The sequence below is a fragment of the Diabrotica virgifera genome, chromosome 1, assembly GCF_917563875.1.
Source record: "Diabrotica virgifera virgifera chromosome 1, PGI_DIABVI_V3a".
Classification (NCBI taxonomy): domain Eukaryota; kingdom Metazoa; phylum Arthropoda; class Insecta; order Coleoptera; family Chrysomelidae; genus Diabrotica; species Diabrotica virgifera.
The window spans coordinates 285,457,775-285,483,048 of record NC_065443.1 but is presented as its reverse complement, the minus strand read 5'-3'; the positions used below and the strand labels follow the sequence as shown (position 1 = coordinate 285,483,048).

Below are 25,274 nucleotides of genomic sequence, written 5' to 3'. Positions count from 1 at the left end.
ACTAATTTTTACAACAGTTATTGCGAAAATAATTTTTTTTTGCAATTCCGATATTTTTTCGCAATTATATTAATAAATGAGTACCTATATCAAACTTTTAATGCGTCATTTTAAAGCATTTTTCATAATCCCGAAGATATTTGTACTAAAAAAACCATAAGTTTCTCTGTTTTCCATTGATTTGAAAAAAAGTGAAAAATGCTATTTTTTTACACTTATTGTTATAAATAAAATTGGCCGCCAGATACTACGCAGGAAACAGTTACAATTTGCTCTTATAGATATTACCTGTCGAAAAAACGCTTCAGTACCTTGGCTGTTCAATTGTCATGGAAAACACCTTATTACACTGGACTATAAGCGGACTATTCGAATGAGTTTGTAGGGTTTTGGAAGACCTATAAGACTGTGTAAATTAAATTTCGTAAGATCCCTTAGTTTTTAATTGTGGTGGGTTTAAAGGGCTTGAATAAGGGGGTGTTTGCTCGTAAATAGATGTTTAAAACAACTATATCTCGTTAACTGGTCACTGTATTGAAAATATATGCACAGGGTAATTTTAGACATTAAAAAAGCTATAATTTAGTAGTGCATCATTTTTTTCGCACCTCCAGTATTTTCGGAGATATTTTGAAGTAAAAGGTGAAAAATACGAAATTGCAAAAAATCAATTTTATTTAAACCCCAATTTTTCTAAACTTAGACCTTTTAAATAGGTCAAACTTCTTGGGTGTATTTACAATACAAATATAAAAGGATTTACAGAAAGGTGAAGACCAATTTTTAATTAGGAGGATAGCTAGAGGATTGTTTTCACTGATTTTTTCGTAGAGAAAAGCAGGTACGGACCTTTTTTTGATCATAAGTCGCTCCATTTTCATGCTATAAACCTTTTGTTATTATTTTTTTTCAAAGGTCTAATTGTATACTTGAAACAAGATTATTTAAGTTTTCCTTGAAAAATGGAAAGGTTTCCCGTTATTTGGCTTTGAACATTTCAAATTATGCATTTGACGAAAAAAGCTAACTTTTAACTTACCGTATCTCGGTTTCTATTGGTCTTAAAAATATTATAGAAAAATAATTTGGTTTGTGCTACTAAAAGATACAATTTTGATATCAACAGTTTTTTTGATTAAATGCATATTTTTCGAGGTATTCTCAAAAAACCCTCTAAAAAAGTCGATGTTTTCGTCGGAAAACTGTTACTTTCAAGCACGAATATCTCTAAAAATATTAGTTTTAAGAAGAAAATGTCGAAAACATTTTTTTCTTAGAATCACTGTTTACATCGACTTACATGGTTAAAATAAAATAAAAAATTCCCACCCCCGAGATGGGGTGGCAATCACCCCCAAGGCTTTAGCGTACAGCGGCATGATATAGAAAATGATCCTTGGATTATTCCCTACCTTCTGTGAAAATTTCAAGTAAATCCATGATGGACGAAAAAATGGCGAGCCAAAATGCTTCATTTCCTCGACTAAAGTGGACACCCGGTATTATAAGTCTACATGCATACTGTCAGCTTGCAGCTTGTGTATCTCTGGTCTACATGCTAGTTCATCATCATCATCATCAATCAGCCCTGGTTTGTCCATTGTCGAACATAGGCCTCCTCCAGATATTTCCATCTTCTTCTTTTTTGCGCATCTGCTATCCAAGTGGTCGTCGGTCCACCGTGGTGGGGGTCTTCTTCGACTTCGCTTGTCTGCTCGTGGTCTCCACTAATTATTATACATGCTAATTAGTTGTTTATTTTTCTAATTTGGTTTAATTTTGTAGATTTTACTGACACTGCCGATTACTGGAGCTTCCCATTCGAATCTCCATCCTTGATGTTAGACATGGAAGATGCCTGGGAAGAAGTAAAGCCCCTATATGAGCTCCTTTTGACTTACGTACGACGCAAACTAAGAGAATATTACGGACCTGAGAAGATCAATAGACAGGCACCTTTACCAGCCCACATTCTGGGCAACATGTGGGGTCAGTCATGGAGCAATATATTTGATATCACACAACCGTATCCTGGACAAAGCTTCTTAGATGTTACTCCAGAAATGATCAAACAGGTATGTATGAATAGTTACTCATAACGGAACTATGTTTCAATATTAAAAATTCCATAGGATTGTTTTTCTTCCCTCTTTTTTGTTTTACTTTTCATCACCTTTTCACTTTTATATTTTCCTTATCTCCACCTTTACCTTTTGTCTCTGTTACCATCAGGATCATCAATTTTCTTATCTCATACCTGTATTTACTTTCTTCCATTCTTTACTTCTCTTTTTCATGCATTAATGTATATTTGGTTTTTAGGGTTATACACCACCAGATCTATTCAGATTGGCAGAAGACTTTTTTGTGTCGATGAATATGAGCGTTCTTCCTCTAGAATTTTGGCAAGGATCGGTACTTCAAGAACCGCTCGATAGGATAGTTCTTTGTCAACCTTCTGCCTGGGATTTCTGCAATCGTAGGGACTTTAGGTAAATACGGCAGTTTAAATTATTATTTTTAAGCAATAAATCAGATGGTTAAGGTTAGGGAAAATCCGTAAATGATAGAAATAGCAATTTAAGAATTTGCTGTGCATTATGCAGGAATCTATAAAGCAGCAATTAGACCTATATTGACATACACGGCGGAGACAATACCTGACACATCTAAAACGAGACGACTACTAGAAACAACATAGATGAAAATACTCCGACGAATATCAGGCAAAAGTCTGTTGGATAGGGAGAGAAGCGAAAACATAAGAAGATCATGCAATGAAGAAGACATAAATGGATGGGTGACAAAACGGAAACAGGAGTGGAACGAACACATTAGTAGAATGGCAGAGGATAGGATAGTACGAATAGCACGAGATAAGTCACCAAATGGACGAAAATATATTGACAGACCAAGAAAAAGATGGTGCGATAACTTGAACAATTTAGGAGGCTAATACTGAAGAAGAAACAGGCTTTCAGGCTTACATACAAGAAGGGAGAAGAAGAAGAAACTGTGCATTGATAGTTAAGAAGAAATATAAGGATAAAATTCCAATTAACCATACATTCCATGATTGACCGTACATTGTGTAAATTTAAAAGTTTTTGGGGAGAATGCAAGAGAGAAGACTGATATTAGACAATCAAAGAATTGAACACGTGGGTTCGTACGTTGGGATCAAGTGAAGGAAATACGTATAAGAATAGAAAAAGCAAGAGCGTCGTTCACTAGCATGAAGCAAATTTTCACCCCTAACAGTCTCATCCTACCTCTCAAAATTCGACTTCTGAAATGTTATGTATTCCCTGTTTTGTTATATGGAATGGAGACGTGGAGAATGACAGCAACATTAATGAAAAATTAGAGGCTTCCTTCGAAATATGGGCTTATCGACGCATATTACGTATATCCTGGACCGAGAACGTAACCAACGAGGAGGTATACCAACGCCGGATAGGTAAAGAGAGCGACGTACGAATAACTGTAAAGAAAAGAAAGTTGGAATACTTGGGTCACGTTATGAGGCACAATAAAAGTAGAGTCTACAGGTCATTATCCGAGGGAAAATAGAGAGCAGAAGGGGTCCAGGGAGGAGGAGACACTCCAAAACTTGTGGCTCCAAAACTTGTGGCAATGGTTCCGATTGTCATCTGCCGAACTGTTCAGATCTGCCGTAAACAAAGTCAGAATGGGCATGTTGATTGGCAATATTTGGAACGGACAAGGCACATGAAGAAGAAATGAGTATGAAATATAAAAAATTTTATTCGTTTAAAAGACCTCTCAATTTGCCATTATGTATGGAATATAATATCGTTCAAATGTTCGCCGCAACTTCTCAGGATGCAGCTGATCTTAAATGTGCCATTTTTCATAACTCTTCATAGATCAAGTTAAATTGGATATGCCATGGGATATTTTGGCTTTGAAAGCCGCTGTGATTTCTGGCTTATTTACATGGGCCTGAGACAAGAAAACCCAACAAGAATAAGTCTAACGGGGTCAAATTGTAGGATCTCGGTAGCCAGTTCACATAATCTTCTCGTAATCTACCCCCACCATGCTCAAATCGCTAGCGTAGGATGTCCAAAATGCCATGAGCTATGTGACACAGCTCCGTAGCACATGGTGCTTTTCTGTTGAAACCACATATCCAATTCAGGGCAAGATAATTTTGCAATCATTGTTCTCTTTGACCAACATCGTTGTCAAAGAAATAAGGACCGATGACGTCGACAGAACAAAATGACGACCAAATAACGATATTTTCAAGATGCATTAAATGCTCTTGAATATCATCTGGATTTTTATCTTCTCAAGTTCGACCAACCTGTTTGTTGACGTATTTATTTATCCAAAAATAGGCCTCATTGCTGAACATGATCTTTCGATGAAAATTGGGGTCAGTTTCCAACTGCTCCAGAGTACATTTAGCGAACACACGTCATTAATTATGATCGTTTATATTTGTGGTCTCTGAAAGGCCGAGTTTTTCTGAGAGACGTGGAATCTCACGGACAGCGAGGATCTTTTTGGCAGATCTTGTGTTTCATCAACGCAAGGGTATTGGTTGATTATTTATTTAACCGGTGGACTCAACTTAATCTACTACTACCATGCTGCATAGTCTTCTCGTAAGATAATTATGGCGACCCTAAAATGAGCGAAACGCGCGAAGAAAATAAAGGACAAAATAGACTTAATAAATGACTAGTGACTTAATACTAAATGTCAAAGTAAGTCCCTATTGAAAGACACTATTAAAAAAATGCAGCGCATAATAGTATTAAATATAAAAGAAAAAAGTCTTTACCTTCATATTATTTTGCTTTCTAGTATATACTCCAATAGTACATTGGAGATCATTTTTCAATTATTTTCTGTTAACATACTTTATATACTTTCATACAAGCGTAATAGAGCTACGATTGTTAGAATATCCCTTTATTCAGGGGGAGATACAAGTTATATGGCTGAAATAAAAAAATTCAGACTCATACAAGAAGCACAGGATTTTCGACAATTTGCATTCTTATCTCATACATACAAGAATCCCTTTTATATAAGAGATAACATATGGCCCTATACCCTATTCCACGAACATACGCCTGTTTTGGATTACTTCGACAACGAATATTTTACTGTGCAAAATAAGAAGAACGAAAGTAAATTGAAAATTACATTGTTGTTTATTGGAATAATTATTAGCGCCATTTACTTTCGTACTTCTTATGTTGTACAGTAAAATATTCGTTGTCGAAGTAATCCAAAACAGGCGTATGTTCGTGAAATGACCCATATCCCATTATTAACTTTGAAAGTTTTGATGGTGCCTTAATTTTGTTCAGGACCTTATCTTTTAGCTAAAGGATAATTTTTGATATTTCTTTATTAGGTAAATTAATAAAATAGTAATAAATACGATGGTTTTAGGATTAAAATGTGCACAAACGTCAACATGAAAGACCTAATAACAGCTCATCACGAAATGGCACACATTTACTACTTTATTCAATATAAAAACCAACCAAAAGTGTTCAGAGATGGAGCAAATCCAGGTAAGAATAAGTTAAATAACATATACACAAAACGGCAAAATTAACGGGACACCTTAAAAATGGGACATGTTAGATGTATCGAATTTCCTAAACATGTCCGATTTGAGTGATTTTTTTAGTATGTTATAGTGGTAGGGGAGTAAAGTATGCTAAATGTGCAGTCACTCGAGTGTTATGGGGACCTATTGGGTTGTGAAGAGTAGGTCCATTTTTTAATTTAATTTTCCATCGTTTTTTCCGATTATAACGCCGTCTCTCCATAATTTGAAAAACTGTTTCGAATAAAATTTACTTATTTTTACGCAAGGAATGCAAGTCTGCAATAAAAAATGGGGGCTCATATTTAAGATTTTAAAGTAATCCCCCACCCCACCTCCGTGGGGGGGGGGGTTGTGTTTGGTGCCATTCGATAGATTTTTCAAAAATATTGAATAAGTGTATTTTACAGTTTTTAGATCTGATGTTCATTTCGCGAAACATCGCGGGATTCGTATTTAAAATATTAAATTTACCCCCCACTCCTCTCCGTGGGAAGTCGTGTTTGGTATCATTCGATAGATTTTTAAAAAATATTGAGTACATGTTTTTAGTTTTTCGATCTGTCATTCATTTCGCGAAATATTCGCTCTTTTCTTGTGAAACTTTGGGACTCACCCATTTCCTTACGCCCGGCTCAAATCGTCAGATTTTTGAAACATACACTCTTTTGCATGTACTTAACTTAACCTTATCTTAATCTGACAATTTCAAGTTTTTTAGGGAAATATATTTTTTTTTCGGGCATCCCTTGACGAACTCCCTGTGTTAAGAGCCAATATATGGTAGAGGTATATCTGCAGGGTACCAGGTTTTTCCCCATATGATAATCTGACGTGCTCGAGTAACTGTAAAAATCCCCGCTTGGGCTCCCCTACCATAGCCTTATTATTTAAGAAAATCGATGTAGTGATATTAGCCCAGAAAGCCACTGCGCATCCGCTAGGAAAAATATTCTAATTCGGATTTTTTGCACAATCTGACTCAAAAAGGACTCCTTTTAACAAATTTGCATGTTGCCAGGACCAAAAGGTGGTCAAAAATTTTTTAAACGTTTTTTTTTTGTTTTTTTCCTAAAACTATTTTTTTTGCATGGAAAAAAGTTTTTTTAGGTTTTTTGGCTCATTCCAAACAGAAAAGGTATTTAGTGACTTTTCTCTAAAAATGATAGTTTTTGACATATAAGCGATTCAAAATTGAAAAATTGCGAAATTGGCCCTTTGCAAAATTTGAATGTTGCCAAGATAGGCAGATTTTCTTTAAACATCGATTGATGAAATCCTGAAGAGTTTTTTGCAATACAATATTCAAAACTCCTTTGTTTTTTAATTGGTAATCAAGCGTGCGCGACACTATTTTCCACCGACAATATGGTGCAAATGAAAGGAATAAATTCGTTATTTCGTAAACCGGCGACTTTAAGAAAAAATCCCGAAACAGATCGATTTTTATTTTTAAGTTATGATATTGCAGCATATATGGTATACTAGTGACGTCATCCGTCTGGGCTTGATGACGTAATCGATGATTTTTTTAAATGAGAATAGGGGTCGTGTGGTAGCTCATTTGAAAGGTTCTTTAATTCTCCATTCAGTAATGTAAACATTTACATAATTTACATAATTATTTATATAGGGTGTCCTTCTACTTCTTTTTTGTCAAATAATTTAATTTAATAAAAAAATTTTGGACACCCTGTATAAATAATTATGTAAATGTTTATATTACTGAATAGAGAATTGAAGAACCTTTCAAATGAGCTAGCACACGACCCCTATTCTCATTTAAAAAAATCATCGATTACGTCATCACGTCCAGATGGATGACGTCACTAGTATATGCCACAATATGCCACAATATGGCACAATATCATAACTTAAAAACAAAAATCGACCTGTTTCGGGATTTTGCCTTAAAGTCGCCGGTTTACGAAATAACGAATTTATTCCTTTCATTTTCACCATACTGTCGGTGGAAAATAGTGTCGCGCACGCTTGATTAGCAATTAAAAAACAAAGGAGTTTTGAATAATGTATTGCAAAAAACTCTTCGGAATTTCATCAATCGATGTTTAAAGAATATCTACCTATATTGGAAACATTCAAATTTTCAGTTTTTCACATAGTTTTTGAGGGTTAAAAATGGCCGATTTCGTAATTTTTCAATTTTTAATCGCTTATATGTCAAAAACTATCATTTTTAGAGAAAAATCACTAAAGACCTTTTCTGTTTGGAATGATCCAAAAAACCTAAAAAAACTTTTTTCGATGCAAATAAAATAGTTTTAGAAAAAAAAACAAAAAAAAAAACGTTTAAAAAATTTTTGACCACCTTTTGGTCCTGGCAACATGCAAATTTGTTAAAAGGTGTCCTTTTTGAGTAAGATTGTACAAAAAATCCGAATTAGAATATTTTTCCTAGCGGATGCGCAGTGGCTTTCTGGACTATATTGTTGCTAGACAGGTAAATCTCATTTTATAACGGGTGTAACAATCATACTGTGTTTTTTCCTTAAAAGTCGGAACACCCTGTGGAATATTCTATCAGATATAAAATATTGAAATTAAAACTTAATTGTAGCCTCAGGCTTTCTTAACATTTTGATTTTTAATTCATTTGCTTATGTTGGATAATAAAAGAGATATATACTTTTATATTACAAATGAAGTATGCTATTTGGTCTTGATCAATATCATTCCAAATCCCGAGAGCTACTGTTTCTATCTCTTGTAAGGTTCTAGGAGGTGGCAAACGCTGTCGTGGTCTTTTGCGAATTATATCACACAAATATTCGATCTGGTTAAGAACTGGACTATGCGATGGCCAATTCAAAGTCCAAATATTTACCTGTTGTAAATATTCGATTACAGCTTGTGAAGGTGAGGTCTTGCATTTTCGTGCATTAGTAAAAAATTGTTACCAATATAAAGAGCCGATAGCATGGTAGGTAAGTCCTTCGCTATGTAAGATCCCTACTGGAACACCCCCATCGCGGGTCAAATTCCTTTTGGCGCGTTCCATTTCCACCAAACAACAACAAAAAATACGGAATTAATTGAAACTTTTAATACCTAAATCTACTAATTTTCACAACAATCCAGACAATTTTTAACTGTTAACAATTTGACATCTAGATATTAGATTGTTAATTTCTCATAGACTACTTTAGGTCTGTCTATTAAACTATGAAGAAAATGAGGACTTATTGATGAAAATAATGCTAGTTGTTAACGTAGCTAACTTTTTTATTATAGTACATAAGCAAATGAATTAAAAAAGAAAATGTTAATAAAGCCTAGGTCTACAATTGAGTTTTAATTTCAATATCTTATATGTTCAATATTCCACAGGATGTTCCAAACTTTAAGGGAAAAACACAGTATGATTGTTACACCCGGTATAAAGTGACATTCACCTGTCTAGCAACAATATTATTACATCAATTTTCTTAAATAACAAGGCTATAACATACTAAAAAAATTGGGGTATTCCCATCTCGGCTCACTATGATCCTTTAGTCATTTATGACACCCCAGGTACATTTTAAAAACCCCCAGGTCGGCTCGAAGATTAACAGGTAGGTATTAGTACCCCATTAAGTAAGTATAATAGTAATTTTATCTTGGAATTAGAGATTAGGGAAAATTTCTTAATAACATAAGGACTATTCGCGCTGCATGCCCTGAACCTATCCTGAACTTACCCAGAGGGAGATCGCCTGCTCATTAGGTTTTCGCAGGGAAATATTCGACCTTATTGAACGTCAAATTTTGTAATGCGCAGGCGTTCTCCCTCTGGGTACGTTCGAGGTATACAGCGCGAATAGGCTTATAGAAAAATATCCTAGCCTCAATACCCCTTCTTTTAATATTGTACAGAAATTTTGGGTTCTTTGCGAATTTAAGAAACAATTTCTCTTGGTAGGAAATGTTGGTCTTGGAATCGATTTCGCTACTGATACATAGGATAAAGCTTGGTTAGATGTTCGAGACATATTGACTGTTTGGGTATCTGCTACGCCACTGCTCCTGTAGTCAAAAGCAATTACGTTTTTATCTTGAAATTATACCAAAGTTAACTTCTATGTATTATGGTTAAGGTTCAGCTTTTTATCTAGTTTAAAATAAAAATAGATTGCCGATTGTAACGCAATCTTGTTTAAAAATTTTTTTTGTGTTTTTAACAGTTGAAACAAAAAACAAACCTCAACTAATAATGAGTGATTTATACATACATCTATTTCTGGTTGAAGGTACACTAATGTCACAGTTTTTGCACTGTGTTTTAAAAAGCACGACAAAATACAGAACGATGGTACTCGCTCGACACCTCGTAGTGGAATCAATTAATCTTTCAATTAACTACTATTCAGTTTTCAGACAAAATAGAGTATAATGACATCTTTAAAGCCCATAGGTGAAATGTTTAGGCAGACGAAAATTGTTATTAGTGTGTGAACATCGGCTCCCATGAGCCGAGCTGGTATATTTTACATCGGGCAGTTTTAATCTTTGCGCCGACTTGTGACATTTTTAAAAGACCTACCTGTTTCTTGGGCCGAGATAGGCACTGCCCAAAAAATCACTCAAATCGGACAACAAGTTTAGGAAATTCAAGATATGTAACATGTCCTATTTTTAATGTGTTTCGTTAATTTTTGCCTCTGTGTGTATTTTACATGAAATAATTAAAAATAAATTAAAATTTAAAATTAGACTTCGAATCACTAATAGGAAAAGCCCAACATAGAAAAGAATTTGCCGGAGTCATAGGCAAATTTCGCTAGACGAAGACATCTGAAGAAGAAGAATTAGAAAAAAAACTGGGCCATCATCATTTTCTTTGCCTTTATCCATACCTAGTTGGCTTTTGCAATTATATCTCTTTGTAAGTTTCTATCTTTAGGCGTGCTAATACTAATCCTCCTTACAGACATGTTTGGCCTGAGCGTTTTCCATCAAATATTCTTTGGTCCTACGAACTTGGAACTCAGAAAATTTTTGTATCAATCGATTATTAATTCGACGTTGAACATGCCCTAATCATATCAACCTATTTTTCCTCATTTTATGATCAATTAGACCTCTCTTAATAAATGCATTCTTAATTTTATCATTTTTTTATTCCACCCATTCATTTTCATTTCTGCAGAGTTCATGAGTTGTTTTTATATTACATGATGAATGAATGTTGAAGAACTATTAGCTTGTAGTCCTTAAATTAAGTACATGTTTTTCTTTTCAGACAATAATGTATTTGAGAGTGATTTTGTCCACTTTTTTACTATTTGTACTTTCCCAAGCAATAACTAATATTGTTTATATGGAAAAGTGACATAATCATTTGAACTTACACATAGTACTCAAGCTCAGAAACAGAAATAGTTATTAAAAACCATAAATACCTTTAAATATTTTGTGTTTTTACTATAAGTATACTTTACATGTTTCAGCTTTCCACGAAGCTATCGGTGAAGCGATAGGTCTTTCAGTAGGCACTCCAAGGCATCTACAAGCTTTGGGATTAGTCCAAAAATCCATCGATCGTGTAGCGGTGGATATAAACTTTTTGTATTCAATGGCTCTCGACAAGATAGTCTTCCTGCCATTCGCTTTGGTCATGGATAAGTGGCGATACGACGTCTTCAAGGGTGTTGTTCAAAAAGAAGAATATAACTGCCATTGGTGGCTTCTGAGGTAAAATGGGTTAATATTTACTGTTTATAAGATGTTTTTAATAATCAACATGGGCGCCCCCCCCCCCAATAATCATGTGAGCGGCCGTGGGTAACGGCATAAACGCTGGCCTCATACGCCAGTAGACGTGGGTTCGATCCCTGCCAAAGACAAACCATTTTCATTTCCAATAATGACACGAGCCGTCTCACCGTGCCTCGGAGAGTACGTTAAGTCGTCGGTCCCCCTGGGCTAGTGTACATCGACACTAGTTACTTGAAACAGGGTTAAAGATGTAATTGGCGCTGGAACTATCCGAAAGGATCTCCCCGGCAAAAATGCCATACGATATTATTATTATAATAATCAACATACTTTTTAGTTCAATATAATTTACAAAAAATGTTATATGTAAAAAGACGGGACTAGTAACATACAGAAAGGTCAAAATAAGCATATAAAAACAAAATATTAGCATTATGTAAGCAAAAAGTTTTGCAAAAATTAACAAAATATTTCTGTTAAAAAGCAGGATTTAAGAAGACAATTGCTATAGCCTTTAAGAAAATATATAGTTAAGTACATATATGAATAAAATACGTTGGTATATTAAGAAAACTTTTTATTTGGTACTTAATACTAATAAAAAACACAATGAAGTGAAAACTTCTGTTTTAATTAGTATAAATATATATAAATTAAATCAGCAAATTATTCACCAGCAATTTTATTGCTGGAATCGTACCTTATGATTGTATATATACACCTGGATCCCGTGTACCAAAAAAAGTTTATTATTAGCAAGCTGAAAATTTGTTAATAGCTTAATGGTGTCTAGTGGGACAAACTTTGATGTATGGGAACACTTGAAACAGGGGAAGTTTTAAATGTGGAATGTGATGTTATTTGTGAAATATGTCATTCTGACAAGTTTATGATTGTGAAAACCAGCAGGTTGTTTTAAGCTTATTTAATAGCAAACTCTATATAATATATGAAAAAAATGTTTGTCCGACAAATATGTTAAACATTTTAATTAGTCCAACACGTAGAACATGTCAAATGACAAGAATTATGTTGGTGGTAAATAGCAGTCTGATTTTTGCATGAGAGTTTAATGAAAAGGTAACAAATCAATTGGAAGTTCTGTCCGACATAATACATAGGACGTTTTCGTAGTCTGACGTTCGAAACCTGTAACCTGTTATTAATTCTCCAATTAAACTTCCCCTGTTTCAGTGTTCCCGTACTAGACACCGTTAAGCTATTAACAAATCTTCAGTTTGCTATTAATAAACTTTTTTTGTTACGCGGGATCCAGGTCTAATATGAATAATATAGGTATGCAAAGTCCTCAGATAATGTGCTATTTTTTATAGACAAATAAGCGCTCTGAAATCTTCTTTTTTCAATTATTGCTCTGTAATTCCGATTTTTTTTACTTTACACCAAAACACCCAAATAAAAAATCACCGTAATTTAATTCTGCCTATAAATATTTTTCTCCAAATTTGCTTCAATGAACATTTTTCTAGAATAATCCAGGTTTTCCCAAAAAAATCTTTTATTTTCAATTAAATTTTTGGGTACCTAGGTAATTATTTATCAATAATTAAATCACTAATATAATCTATACCAAAAAAGCTTTGACGTCACCAAGTTATTTAATTTATTAGTAAATAATGACTTATAAACTTCTGACACTATCTCCTGACTTCGCATACCTATATTATTAGTATATACCTAATCTTAAGATGCCAGCAATAAAAGAGCTAGTAAATAACTTTTCCCGAAAATGGCGTTTATTCCGATACTCTGCCCAGACTAAAATTATAAAAAAACAAACTGCTTATTATCCACGTGTTAGGTATATAATACATAATATATTGTTTTTAGTGAGAGATACCAAGGTATAAAACCACCAGTACTGAGATCCGAAATCGACTTTGATCCAGGCTCCAAGTATCATATTCCTGCCAATATTCCATATTTAAGGTAAGTGTTTACTATATACGATGACAATGTTTATGATTTCATAAAGGGTATATTGCTAATTATAGTATATTGATATACTAATAGTTAAAGTAAATGTATGTGAGATAAAGCAGTGGCTGTGAAATAAGAACATGCAATAGGTACCTACTGCAACTTTTCTTTTTTTTGCTTCGGGACATTCTTCTTTGTATTCATGCAATTTAAGTAGAATATATCATTTTCACAAGAGTTCCTTTTTTCTAAATACTATACTTTTTCGAAAGCATAAACGAGTATGTTTATTCAAGAAATAGTTATTTATGAAACAGTTCGTGAAGTATGCTTTTTGCGAACGCACGCGATGTTTAGAGCACGAGCGACAGCGAAGCGAGTGTGTAAGTTCGCAAAAAGTACTTCACGCACAGTTTCATACAATATTTTATCTACGATAAACAAATAAAAAAACTATAACTCTTCGTCACTGGAATTCATTTCTATGCTACAATTTTTAGAACTTTGACATTTAAAAATCCTAACTACTTTCAAGCCACAAAACTGTCAAAAATTTTGTTGTAAGTCATTGCTCATATTGTCATCACCATGAAAACGCGAAAGTTAAGGATATTTGATTATTCGCGGTGTGCAATTCCTTGGAGAGGATACGAGAAACGATCGTGCGATAATAGCGGAGAAATATTTTAACTTTCTTAAATAATTCATTGTCAATTGAAATTGTCAAATTGACGTATATTTCATATCTACTGTCAATGAAGAAGAAAAATTATATATTGCTCCACAATATTGATATGATATGCAATTATTATATAAAGGTAAATTTAATTAATTGTATTTTGCTTGCAGTACTGCATTTTAATAAACTAGTTTTATTTACTATACACAATTGTTTTCGTTTTAATAACATAACATGTATCTTATTTTTTCTTCTTATTATTTTTTTGGACTATGGCCTTGACAATTATCCAGTAACCAAGACTAATATAATTGGCTAATATAATTAAAAGTGCGAATAATGTTGCTGAGCGTAGAAACCAGGTGTCGCTTTGCCGAACTTGCACGGTCCCAATATGAAAGTGTGCCAAAAACCCATTCAAAGTATGCGAAAAATAAATCCCATTTAAAATACATTGTTACTTCACGCACACTTTAAACCCTTCACGCATTGCTATCTATAATGACAGTTTTCACAAACTAAAAACTTATACATAATATGACATAGAGTAGATAATAGTTATTTATGTACCAAGTCAGTAAAGTGACTCTTTATCGAACGAGTCTGATATTATGAGCCGAGCGAGCGTAGCGAGCAAGGCGAATAACAGACGAGTTCGATCAAGAGTCTTTACTGACGTGGTGCATACAAAATTTTATCGCCAATCATAAAAAACATGAACACTTACTTAATTACATCCTTCTAATGAAAAAAGAGTGTGTGTACTTTGTACGCACGAAAGAAGTTATACTTCTATTACCATGGTTTCAACGAAATAAATATGTTTTAAAGAATTTTATCGTATTTATATTTAAATAATATACTAATTTTAATACTTAAAGTAAAATACCAAAATTTAAAAATACCGTTAATAGTTACGTCATTGTTTATGAAGTGTAGTGTAGCCTGCCGCAGCGAAGTTGATTTGCCGTGATGAATACTAGACAATCTAAATAAATATAATATTTGCTAACAAATTATCAGTACCTACATATCTATCACCGTCCTATATAATAGAATTAAGGGGATCGGTACGTATTTTCGGCTGCAATGCAATTCAAATGGGGATTCATTTTTTTCGAATCCTGAGAAAACTAATAAGTATTTTTGAAAAATTTAAACGCACAATGAAAGATCACGTTATTAGCGAGGGCCGAAAGTCTCTGAGAACTTCTATAATGTTTATTTTAATAAGTTACAGGGGTGAAAAACTAAGGGAAAATTTAGTGTGATTTTTAATTTCAAATATATCATTCAAAATAAACTTTTTATTTATTCTAAGGGACTTTCGGCCCTCGGTAATAATTTAGTCTTTCATTCTGCGTTTAAATTTTTCAAAAATATTTATTGGTTTTTTCAGGATTCGAAAAAAATAAACACAATGCCGTGGTAATATTTTCCAAATCTATCTTTGTCTTACAACGCACTCAGCCGAATATAATATTGTCAGCATATATTGTCAGTCAGACACTGACAATCAGTGACAATTTTAAATATTTGACATTGCATCGGGAATAAAATATGTTGAGTTATTGATTAAATATTATTGAAATATAGTGTATTTGATAAATAATTGATTTAAGACGTGAACTTAATAAAAAGTTATTTATTGTGTATTATTTGTGGAAGATCCAAGCAGAGAATACATCAGGATAATATATTCTGTGATCCAAGTATTTTGTTGTTAAAGATGTTCAAAATTGTAAGCGTTCCATAACAATATATTATTAAAAAATCACTTTAACACTTTTCCTCTTTTCTCGATTGAGTATTAGTCTTTGTTGTACAAATAAATAATTACAATCACTGAATACGTAGTTAGTGAAAAAATTATCACATTTATTAACTGAATTAATAATTTAAAATTATAAAAATAACGTTTATCCAAGAACATTCAAAACCCATCTCTTGAAATTAATAATGACATTTTCAAGTAGAATGACATTCCATAGAGGTATATATTGACATAGAGAGAGTGTCATTCAAAGCGAAGTGACGACACCATCTTTTTTCTTTGGATTAGTGCTGTTTAACTCTTACGCATATTAAGCTGAGACAGTTGTCCTCCTCTTCCGTGCCTATACTCACACCTTTATGTCATCTTAGTTTCTCGGTACGATGTGTTAGAAAGAGATAGCGCAAACCAGTCGAAGATGGATCTTGTCGTCAGGACGCGCATAGTGAAGGCTCTCTCTATGCTAATATATAACTATGTGACATTCTAGTAATGTTTACATATCCATACCAGTGTGAATTTTACTACGCGTAATTTGCCGTGTAAAGACAGAAAAAGTAGGGATACACGTAAAATATTTGCGAATTATGTACCCATAGCCTTAACAAAAACATCATTTTATACTATGGCTCCGTGCGTCTTTCCTCTACTTACAGTCACGTGACACGCTGTCAGATTTTGTCAGGACGTTTTAACATTGAGTCTTATGGGATTATTTTGTTAAACTTGAATATTTTATTTTGTAGTGATAATAACCGAATACAATTGTTAGAATTCATTAGTTATTAATTTATACTGTAATTTATAGTGCAACAAAAATATTTTCTTTTTCGTTAATAAAGATTTATTTACATAAACTGCGATAGTGAGGTTATGTATACAAAATCAAACTGATAATCAATATTGGAAATAGAAGAATTTATATCAGATTAAGTTCGTTTTTATTTTCTGTTAATACATAATATCACTAGCGTGACACGGCATTTTTTTAAATGTCTCATTTAAACATACACAAAACGTTCTGATAGAATTTCAAAAAACCGCCACCATGAGCAGGTCGGTCGATTTTGCTTTGACACTTTGTTAACGCTCAGAGCCATTGATATAAAAACACCCAGGATAGAACCTATGAGCAAAATTCTGGCGTCCAAAGTAGCTGATAAAAAGTAGCTATTAACTTGACATAACAATGGCCGACTCTTGGTTTCCGGAATAATTTCTTGATTTACCAACAGGAATGCGTTCAATTATTGACTTAATATTTCCTTAATACATAATTTTACCTGTTTTACAATGTATTTTACATTAAAATATGTCACCAAATAAAATATTTATAATTTATTAACCACAAAAACACCTGTCAACGCCAACTTCACGTCAGAAATTGTAAACAGTATGTGACGTCAGTTCCGTCGCAGATCAGATGCATGTAAAATTATACACAGTTAGACCGCTTGCTCAGAGCAAAAGATTTAAGAATTCTTTTACTTTTACACAAAATAAAAATTTCGTATGACAGTAATGACAGAAGGCTCTTGCTTGCATGATGGACGATTTCGATTTTTAACCGATAGTTGTTAGGTATCAATATTAAATAACTAATTACTAAATTTTTGAAGTTGTGATTTGTGTTTTATAAATATAATTGCAAAATACTACAGAATTTCATTTTCTGACATAAATTTAATTAATAATAACGTAAATTTTGTACAATATTTTTAATAATTAAAGTATCTAAATAAATTTTAAGGTCACTCAAATAAATAATCGATTACTGCCATCGACCACTTACATTCAATCTCAGTTGATTTATATTTTTCAAATATTTATCAAATCAACAAGTTGATTTGATTAATCGCGGCAGGTAAAGTAAAATTCTTCTTTCAGTACAATAAAGTGTTTTTTACTGCCGTAAATGGCGGCAAATGAGTACAATAATGAATGACTTTAGCGACGGTTGGCGATAAAGTATATTATATTATTATCTTTCTATTATGTACTTAAAACTACCTCTCAAAATAACAACAATGTATGTTGAGATGCTTACATATAATAAACCTGGATCCCGCGTACCAAAAAAAGTTGATTAATGGCAAGCTAAAAATTTGTTAATAGCTTAATGGTGTCTAGTCGGACAAACTTTGATGTATGGGAACACTGGAACAGGGGAAGTTTTAATTGTGGAACAGGCTAAAAATTTGGAACGTCAGACTACGAAAACGTTCCATGTACTTTGTCGGACAGAACTTTCAATTGGTTTGTTACCATTTCATTAAACTCTTATGCAAAAATTAGACTGGTGTTTATCACCAATTGGGCATTTTAATGAGTGGAGCACGAAGAATATGACAAATGACAGGAATCATGTTGGTTAGTAATAGCAGTCTGATTTTTGCATGAGAGTTTAATGAAAGGGTAACAAATCAATTGGATATTCTGTCCGACAAAATACATGGGGCGTTTTAGTAATCTGACGTTCCAAATTTTTAAACCAACTGTTCCACAATTAAAACTTCCCCTGTTCCAGTTTTCCCCGTATATCAAAGTTTGTCCGACTAGACACCGTTAAAGTATTAACAAATTCTCAGCTTGCTATTAATCAACTTTTTTTTGGTACGCGGGATTCAGGCCTATAAGGAAAGACAGCTTTAGATTAAATTCGATTCGTGGCCACCACTATCGGCTGACCAAGGTTTCTGCTTTTCAGAGAACCGCCTGTGGTGTATCCCGAAGCGGTTTTTATAAATTTGTAAAAAGCTCAAGCAACAGATAGTTACCAAGGACTCTTCACTCCCACTTATAGAGCATTTTCTCTGTGCTTACATATTATGCAGTGAGGACGTTTGAGTTGGAATAAATTCATTATCTCGAGAAGGGGCGAATTTGGAGAGAAATCATAAGACAGGTCGATTTTTATTTTTAAATGAGTTTTTGGCATATATATCATACTAGTGACGTCATCCATCTGGACGTAATCGATGATTTTTTTAAATGAGAGTGGGGGTCGTGTGATAGCTCATTTGAAAGCATATTTAATTCTCTATTCACTAATATAAACTTTAACATAATTATTTATGCAGGGTGTCCAAAAATTTTTTTTAATTAAATTAATTGAGACAAAAAGAAGAATGCATGTAATTCATTTATTTCAAAATATCTTTGAGTGCTGTCAGAAAACAGAATGAAATATTTATTTGACCAATAAATATTGTTTTTCGCTTAAATTCAATGTTAAAACTGCCACCCACCTGTCTCTTAGCAGTTTGAGCATTGAATTTAAGCGAAAAGCAACGTTTATTAGTGAAATAAACATTTCTGTTTTTCTGACAGCAGTAAAATGTATTTTGAATTAAATAAAATTCCTTATATATTCTTCTTTTTGTGTAAATTAATTTAATAAAAATTTTTTTTTGTTCAGCCTCTGTAAATAATTATGTTAATGTTTAAATATTACTGTATAGAGAATGAAATAACCTTTCAAAAGAGCACATCCCCTACTCTCATTTAAAATATCATCGATTACGTCATCACGCCCAGATGAATGACGTCACTAGTATGATATATATGCCAAAAAGTCATAATTCGCACATTATCGAGATAATGATTTTATTCCAACTCAAACGTCCTCACTGTATGTTGATATGCTTAGTAGAATAATGTTTGTTTGATATTACAGAACCTAATTTATTATTATGTGTATATACCACAACTGATTGTAATGAAAACTACATTTTATATTTATTATTTGACGTTTCGATTTCCACTCGGGAAATCGTTGTGAAAAACGTTTTAAATTAGGGAATTGTTTTTATAATCAAAGTTGTTTGGCGGTTATGTCTTCAACTTGACGGTTAACTTACTTAGCCTCGATTTTGTAGGCAAATAGCCATGCTTTTAGTTGAAAATTGTGAGGTTGGTTTTTGTACTCTCAAGATGATATCCAATCCTGATTATTTTATGTGTTTATGTGTTACATGTTTATGTATTTTGTGTTGTATGTTTATTATGTGTAGGTGATAGTAGATCATATTATGTCTCTGTTGATATATGATGATATGTCTAATGTTGGTATATCCTTGTTACCGATTTCTTCTTTTGATATTGGCAACTAGATCCTACTACATTCTGGTTCTTTGATTTTTTTTCGTGTCTTTTTTCTTCACAACTAGTTTCACTTGTTTTTCTAGATGTGTCATAAAAGAGTATAGATGATATATGCAACCAAACAGGGAGACCAAGAAAAAGGAAAATCAAAGAAAGGAAAACAGGGAGACATATTAATAGAAGAAAGAAATGTATTAAAGATATATTATATGGATCAAAATATTTAAGGAAAACTTCAACACAAAGTCATTGAGTTTTGAGACAATATTGAGACTTGCATATGCAGAACAAATAATTGGAAGATTGGAATTGAAAAATTAATAAAAACAAGACAAAACTTAATGATTATCGATAAAACTAACAACAACGAACAAACAATGCTTCGATTCCTTAAGACAGTCAGAAGAACGAATTCTTCTGTTAATGTTAAGATTAACAAACCCCAACATATCTTGAGTTACATATGTTCAAAAATATTAACATTCTTTGGACACATAACACGTGCCGACAATAGGGATAGACTATATAGTAGTCCGAGGAAAGCCGGAGGTAAGTAGAAGTCGAGAGTGATTACCAACCGATGCATGGACTGATAACATATGAAATGATATTAAACATGAACTTCGTTAATGCGATACGTGCCACTTAAAATAGGAATAGATACACAGCGTTTAAAGAACGATACGATCCCTGGAAGGAACGGAACAGTCCTAATCACTACTCATCTGCTAAAATTTATAGATGGGTAAAAGAGAATTAGAGAATCAGCAATCAAAACTAGAGGAACAATAATAAAAAAAACTGTAAACATTTTCGTTTGTAGACGACGTCGATATCATAGAAGTAGAAGTAGAAAAGACATGATTCATCCTTGTAAAATATACCGGTGTCGGAAAGTTGGTCGAGAACACTTCGTCGACGGAAAATTAGTCCACAACATTTGGTCGAAAAACAGTTGGTCGAATGCACAATTCATCGAATGTACAATTCGTCGACGAACATTTTTGATCGAATGGATTTTTCGTCGACAAAGACCCAAAAGGAATAATACATGGCGGAATCACGCCAATATATAAAGTTAGTTTCTTTGTACTACATCAAAAAAAAATATTTTATAGATTGCCACTCCTAAGCCTTGGATAAACTGCGAAGGGAAGTTTATTCTCACGATTTCTTTACTTTTTTATTGATATTGACTAATTACTGCAGTCGAAAACATTGTACGGAAATGCCTCGATTACCTAACAATTTATTTACCTCAGCATCTCGCATATTTCCTTTTGTCCGCAAATGTACCCAAATTTGACCGGAAATGCTCGGTTTGCAAGTGCACCGACACCAAAAAGAAGAATGGTACATTACTAATTAAAATATCGGTTTATATTTGCTGTCTACTCTTCCACCGCAGCCAATTTTTTCACTAAATTTAAAAATAATTAAGATTTAGAAAAAAACTTAACAAAACCCCAAAAAAATAATAAAATCAGATATTGTATAATCCAATATTATTCCAGTTAACAAAATAAAAACCAATAATCAGTCGTTTGTCACTAGTGTTGCCAGGTCCAATTTGTTTTTAATCGGTACATAAGCAAAAACAAATCGGGATTTAGGGTTGTAGATCGGGACAAATAAACAACAATATTTCAGTAAATGACCGTTTTGGAGTGTAATTTTCAGGGTCAACTCTGCATTGCATGAAAATCTGGTTTTAGGTTCTACTTATTGTCTATTTCAAAGTTAAACTTATACCGTTGGTTGCTTTTACTTGGGGAGTGACAGTTACAGTTACCCCTTCTCGGGGGTAAATAAACGCGCGTTTAAAGTAAGTCCCAAAATGGATCAACTGACCAACTCTAGAAAACTTTTGTTCTATATAATTTTTAAACTAAGTCAATACTTTTCGAATAATTTTATTGAAGAAAATCTTCCTAGCAAAAATGTAGCTTTTAAAAAAGCAAAAAGTTGTATGTTCAGAAAGTCTATAAAACCAGTAAAAGCAAAGTTGTAGTTCATAAAAAATACGTTCGTGTTCGTCAAATTCCAAATCGAATTTTTCAACTTGAAATAACCAGAAAATTAAGCAATTTAAATAAAGTTGACCCCTTTTTTTGTTAAAAAAAATCGTGAAAATCTCCCCCTATTTAGCACATTAAATAAAAGGAATCGTTACCGCTTTACCATTATTTACTTTATATGTGTATTGTTTATACGATTTGTAAGGTTTACCGGTTGGGAGTGCTTAGTTTTGAAAAAAAAATTGTTTTTATAGTAAAAAAAAATTCTTAAAATATTGGAAAATGCCCTTTTTTCAAAATAACTTAAGAAGTATTAGGGATACTAAAGATCTCAAGGAGTAAAAAGTAAGTAGGTTTTGCTTTTATAAATATGTATGATAGATTCATTTTGTTTTTCTGTAAGACAAAAATTGGTTCAAATAAGGTTCTTCATATTTTGCATACACTCGTGATTAGTGACTCGTTCAGGCCCTTTCAATCATGTAAAAAATACATAAGTAAAGTAAGTTGTTTGTAAAGGGGTAACGATTAATTTAATTTGGGGTGCTAAGTAGAGGGAGATTTTTACGATTTTTTTTAGCAAAAAAAAGGAGTTAACTTGATTTTGAGCATAACTCGCTTAGTTTTGATGCTAGAAACTTTTTTAAAAGATAAAAATAAAGCTTTATTAAAAAAGTTTTAATTGGTTTTTCCCGAAAAGTGCTTCATTTCTTGGTTGTTTCACGTCAAAATATTTTATTTGGAATTTGACGAATAAGAACGTATTTTTCATGAGCTACAACTTTGCTTTTGATGGGTCTATAGACTTTACCGAGTTAACAATTTTTTTCATTTTTTTTATATTATGCGATATTTTTGCTAAGAATATTTTTTTCGGTCAAATACTTACTTTTTGAGTTATTTGTGAAAATCGCCTGAAAACGTGATTTTTTTTCTAAAAATAAACATTTTCAATCGTAAATAACTCGAAAAGTATTAACTAAGTTAAAACTCTATAGAACTAAAATTGCTTAGAATTAGTCAATTTATCCATCTCCGGACTTATTTTAAACGCGCGGTTTTTCACCCCCAACTAGGGGTGACTGTCACCCCCGAGTAAAAACAACCAACGACACAAGCCGTCCAAATTTTCATGCAGTTCGGAGTTGATCCTGAAAATTACACGGTATCGCTGTTTGTTCATTTACTGGACTACAAGGTGTTTCTAAAATCCTACATAATGTTTAAAGTAAATACCTACATAAAATACAATTAAATGTATTTAATCCTACATAATAATAATAATCAGACGAAATTACAAAAAAATCGTAGATTAAGTAAATTATTTATGTTTTATTAAAATTATATTTTTCATTCGATTTTGACGCTTTTAGGAGTGCCTTGTTTTTATAACATAGTTATAAAATTCACTGCAAGTCCTGAAATTGGTTTTCGTGGGTGAAAATCGGGACATTTAGTGTCCCGATCAGGTACAAGTCGGTACGCGTCCCCAGACCCCTGAAAATCGGGACGTCCCGCGCAAATAGGGACACCTGGCAACGCTATTTGTCACCCACATTAATCCCTTGATCCTAAAGATAAATAACAGTTTGTCGACGAAAAATCCATTCGAACAAATGTTCGTCGACGAATTGTACATTCGATGAATTAAGCATTCGACCAACTGTTTGTCGACCAAATGTTGTCGACTAATTTTCCGTCGACAAAGTGTTCTCGACCAACTTTCCTAGACCCAAAATATACAGCTCAGAACGTAGGCCTAAAAATGAACATTGCTACAAAATGAAAAAAACTGTTAGATATCTTGAACAAAAATTTTAATAAAAAAATATAAAAAATATAATAAAAAATTTTGATTTAGATGTATGGAGGCGGTAACAGAAACACACGATTTCGAACTCTACATGTTCGAGCTACATGCTATTCTTTCGAGCTTACGAAGGACCAAAAATTGTTACGATTATAAAATCTGGCAACTGCATTGGATGTACTACGTCAAACGGACCCAGAAATCGAAATACCTAAGAAATTGACTAAACAGATGCTAATGGGAAAAGTTCAAATTTAAATCTCAAATAAATGAAACAATTGCAACAAGACCAAAAACTTATGAATATAACCAATAATATGAACCAATATTGTCGAACCAATGATGATTATGTAAAAAATCATATACGTGGGAATAAACCATTCAGGGTTTAAAGAAGAACAGCAGACAAAAAACAATTTCTTAGGTGTTTTAGCCAGAAGCTTATTTAAAATCAAGGGATTCTCGGAAATAGGAATAATTCAAGTTTTTAATTCAAAATTGGATAAAGGGAGATGGATATTGATGATAATAGTGATATAAAGTGGTGGTGATCAAATGAAGTACAAGGAAAAATAAAAGAGAAGGGAAAATTGTATAAAAAGTGGCAAGAACCAGATTGGACATAGATCTTCAAAACTATATGGTCGCCAAAAAGGAAGCGAAAGTAGCAGTAGCAAAAGCTAAAGCAGAAGCGTATTCAAACCTATACGATCAACTTGATACCAGGGAAGGCGAAGCAAAGATATATAAAATAGCCAAACAGAGAGCAAAGAAAGCAAGAGATTTTAATCAGATTAGATGTATCCGAGATAAAAATAATAAAATACTAATTCACGAAAAGGATATAAAAAAAAATGGAAAAAGTATTTTGACAGTAACAGCAATGGTTACCAGAATAACAAACGAGGAAATGGCTCAAGCTCTTCAAAAAATAAAAAAAGGAAAAGCAGCCGGACCAGATGACATTCCTGCGGAAGTATGGAGAGCATTGGGAGAGACAGGAATAAGTTGGCTATGATTCTTTTCATAAGCATTTTTCAGTGCGTCACAGTTTTTCGATTTCTTTCTAACCGCCTAACGCATTAAATTGTATGTGACAGAAAAAAACGCCCGTCGCTGATTACATTTCGTCGGTGACATTTTTAAATCTAGTTGTCAATAGATGGCGCTAATAATATTATATTATTATATATAAAAAAATTTAATCTGTACAATTTATCAAAGAAAATACCATTTTATAAATGCAATAAACGCAATTGATTTGTTTTCATACCAAATTGCAAATAAAATGTGACAACTGTCAGATTTAACTAAAATGTCATGTTAGAATAAATGTCACAAATGTGTATTTATCACGAACTAACCTTTTTTCTATCATTTGTGACGCACTGAAAAATGCTCATGAAAAGAACCATAGCAGGTCTATTTAATAGAATTATGGAAGTTGGACAAATGCCAGAAGAATGGAGAAGCAGTATATTAGTACCTGTCTACAAAAACAAGGGAGACATACAACAATGTACAAACTACAGGGCTATAAAACTACTAAGCCACACCATGAAAATATGGGAGAGAGTAATTATAGACGGATACGTGAAGAAACCGAAATATCCGATAATCAATTTGGCTTT

At 32.9% G+C, this 25,274-nt stretch overlaps 1 protein-coding gene across 1 annotated transcript in view; it reads left to right on the top strand.

Annotated features, from left to right (window-relative positions):
* The window catches only part of LOC114330455 (angiotensin-converting enzyme-like), a 333,944-nt gene that overhangs the window by 91,095 nt on the left and 217,575 nt on the right, over nucleotides 1-25,274 (top strand). The window contains exons 4-8 of the mRNA XM_050651261.1: nucleotides 1,786-2,075; nucleotides 2,323-2,492; nucleotides 5,437-5,561; nucleotides 11,050-11,293; nucleotides 13,169-13,267. Coding sequence (XP_050507218.1) covers nucleotides 1,786-2,075; nucleotides 2,323-2,492; nucleotides 5,437-5,561; nucleotides 11,050-11,293; nucleotides 13,169-13,267 — 928 coding nt within the window. The remainder of the gene's footprint in view (nucleotides 1-1,785; nucleotides 2,076-2,322; nucleotides 2,493-5,436; nucleotides 5,562-11,049; nucleotides 11,294-13,168; nucleotides 13,268-25,274) is intronic.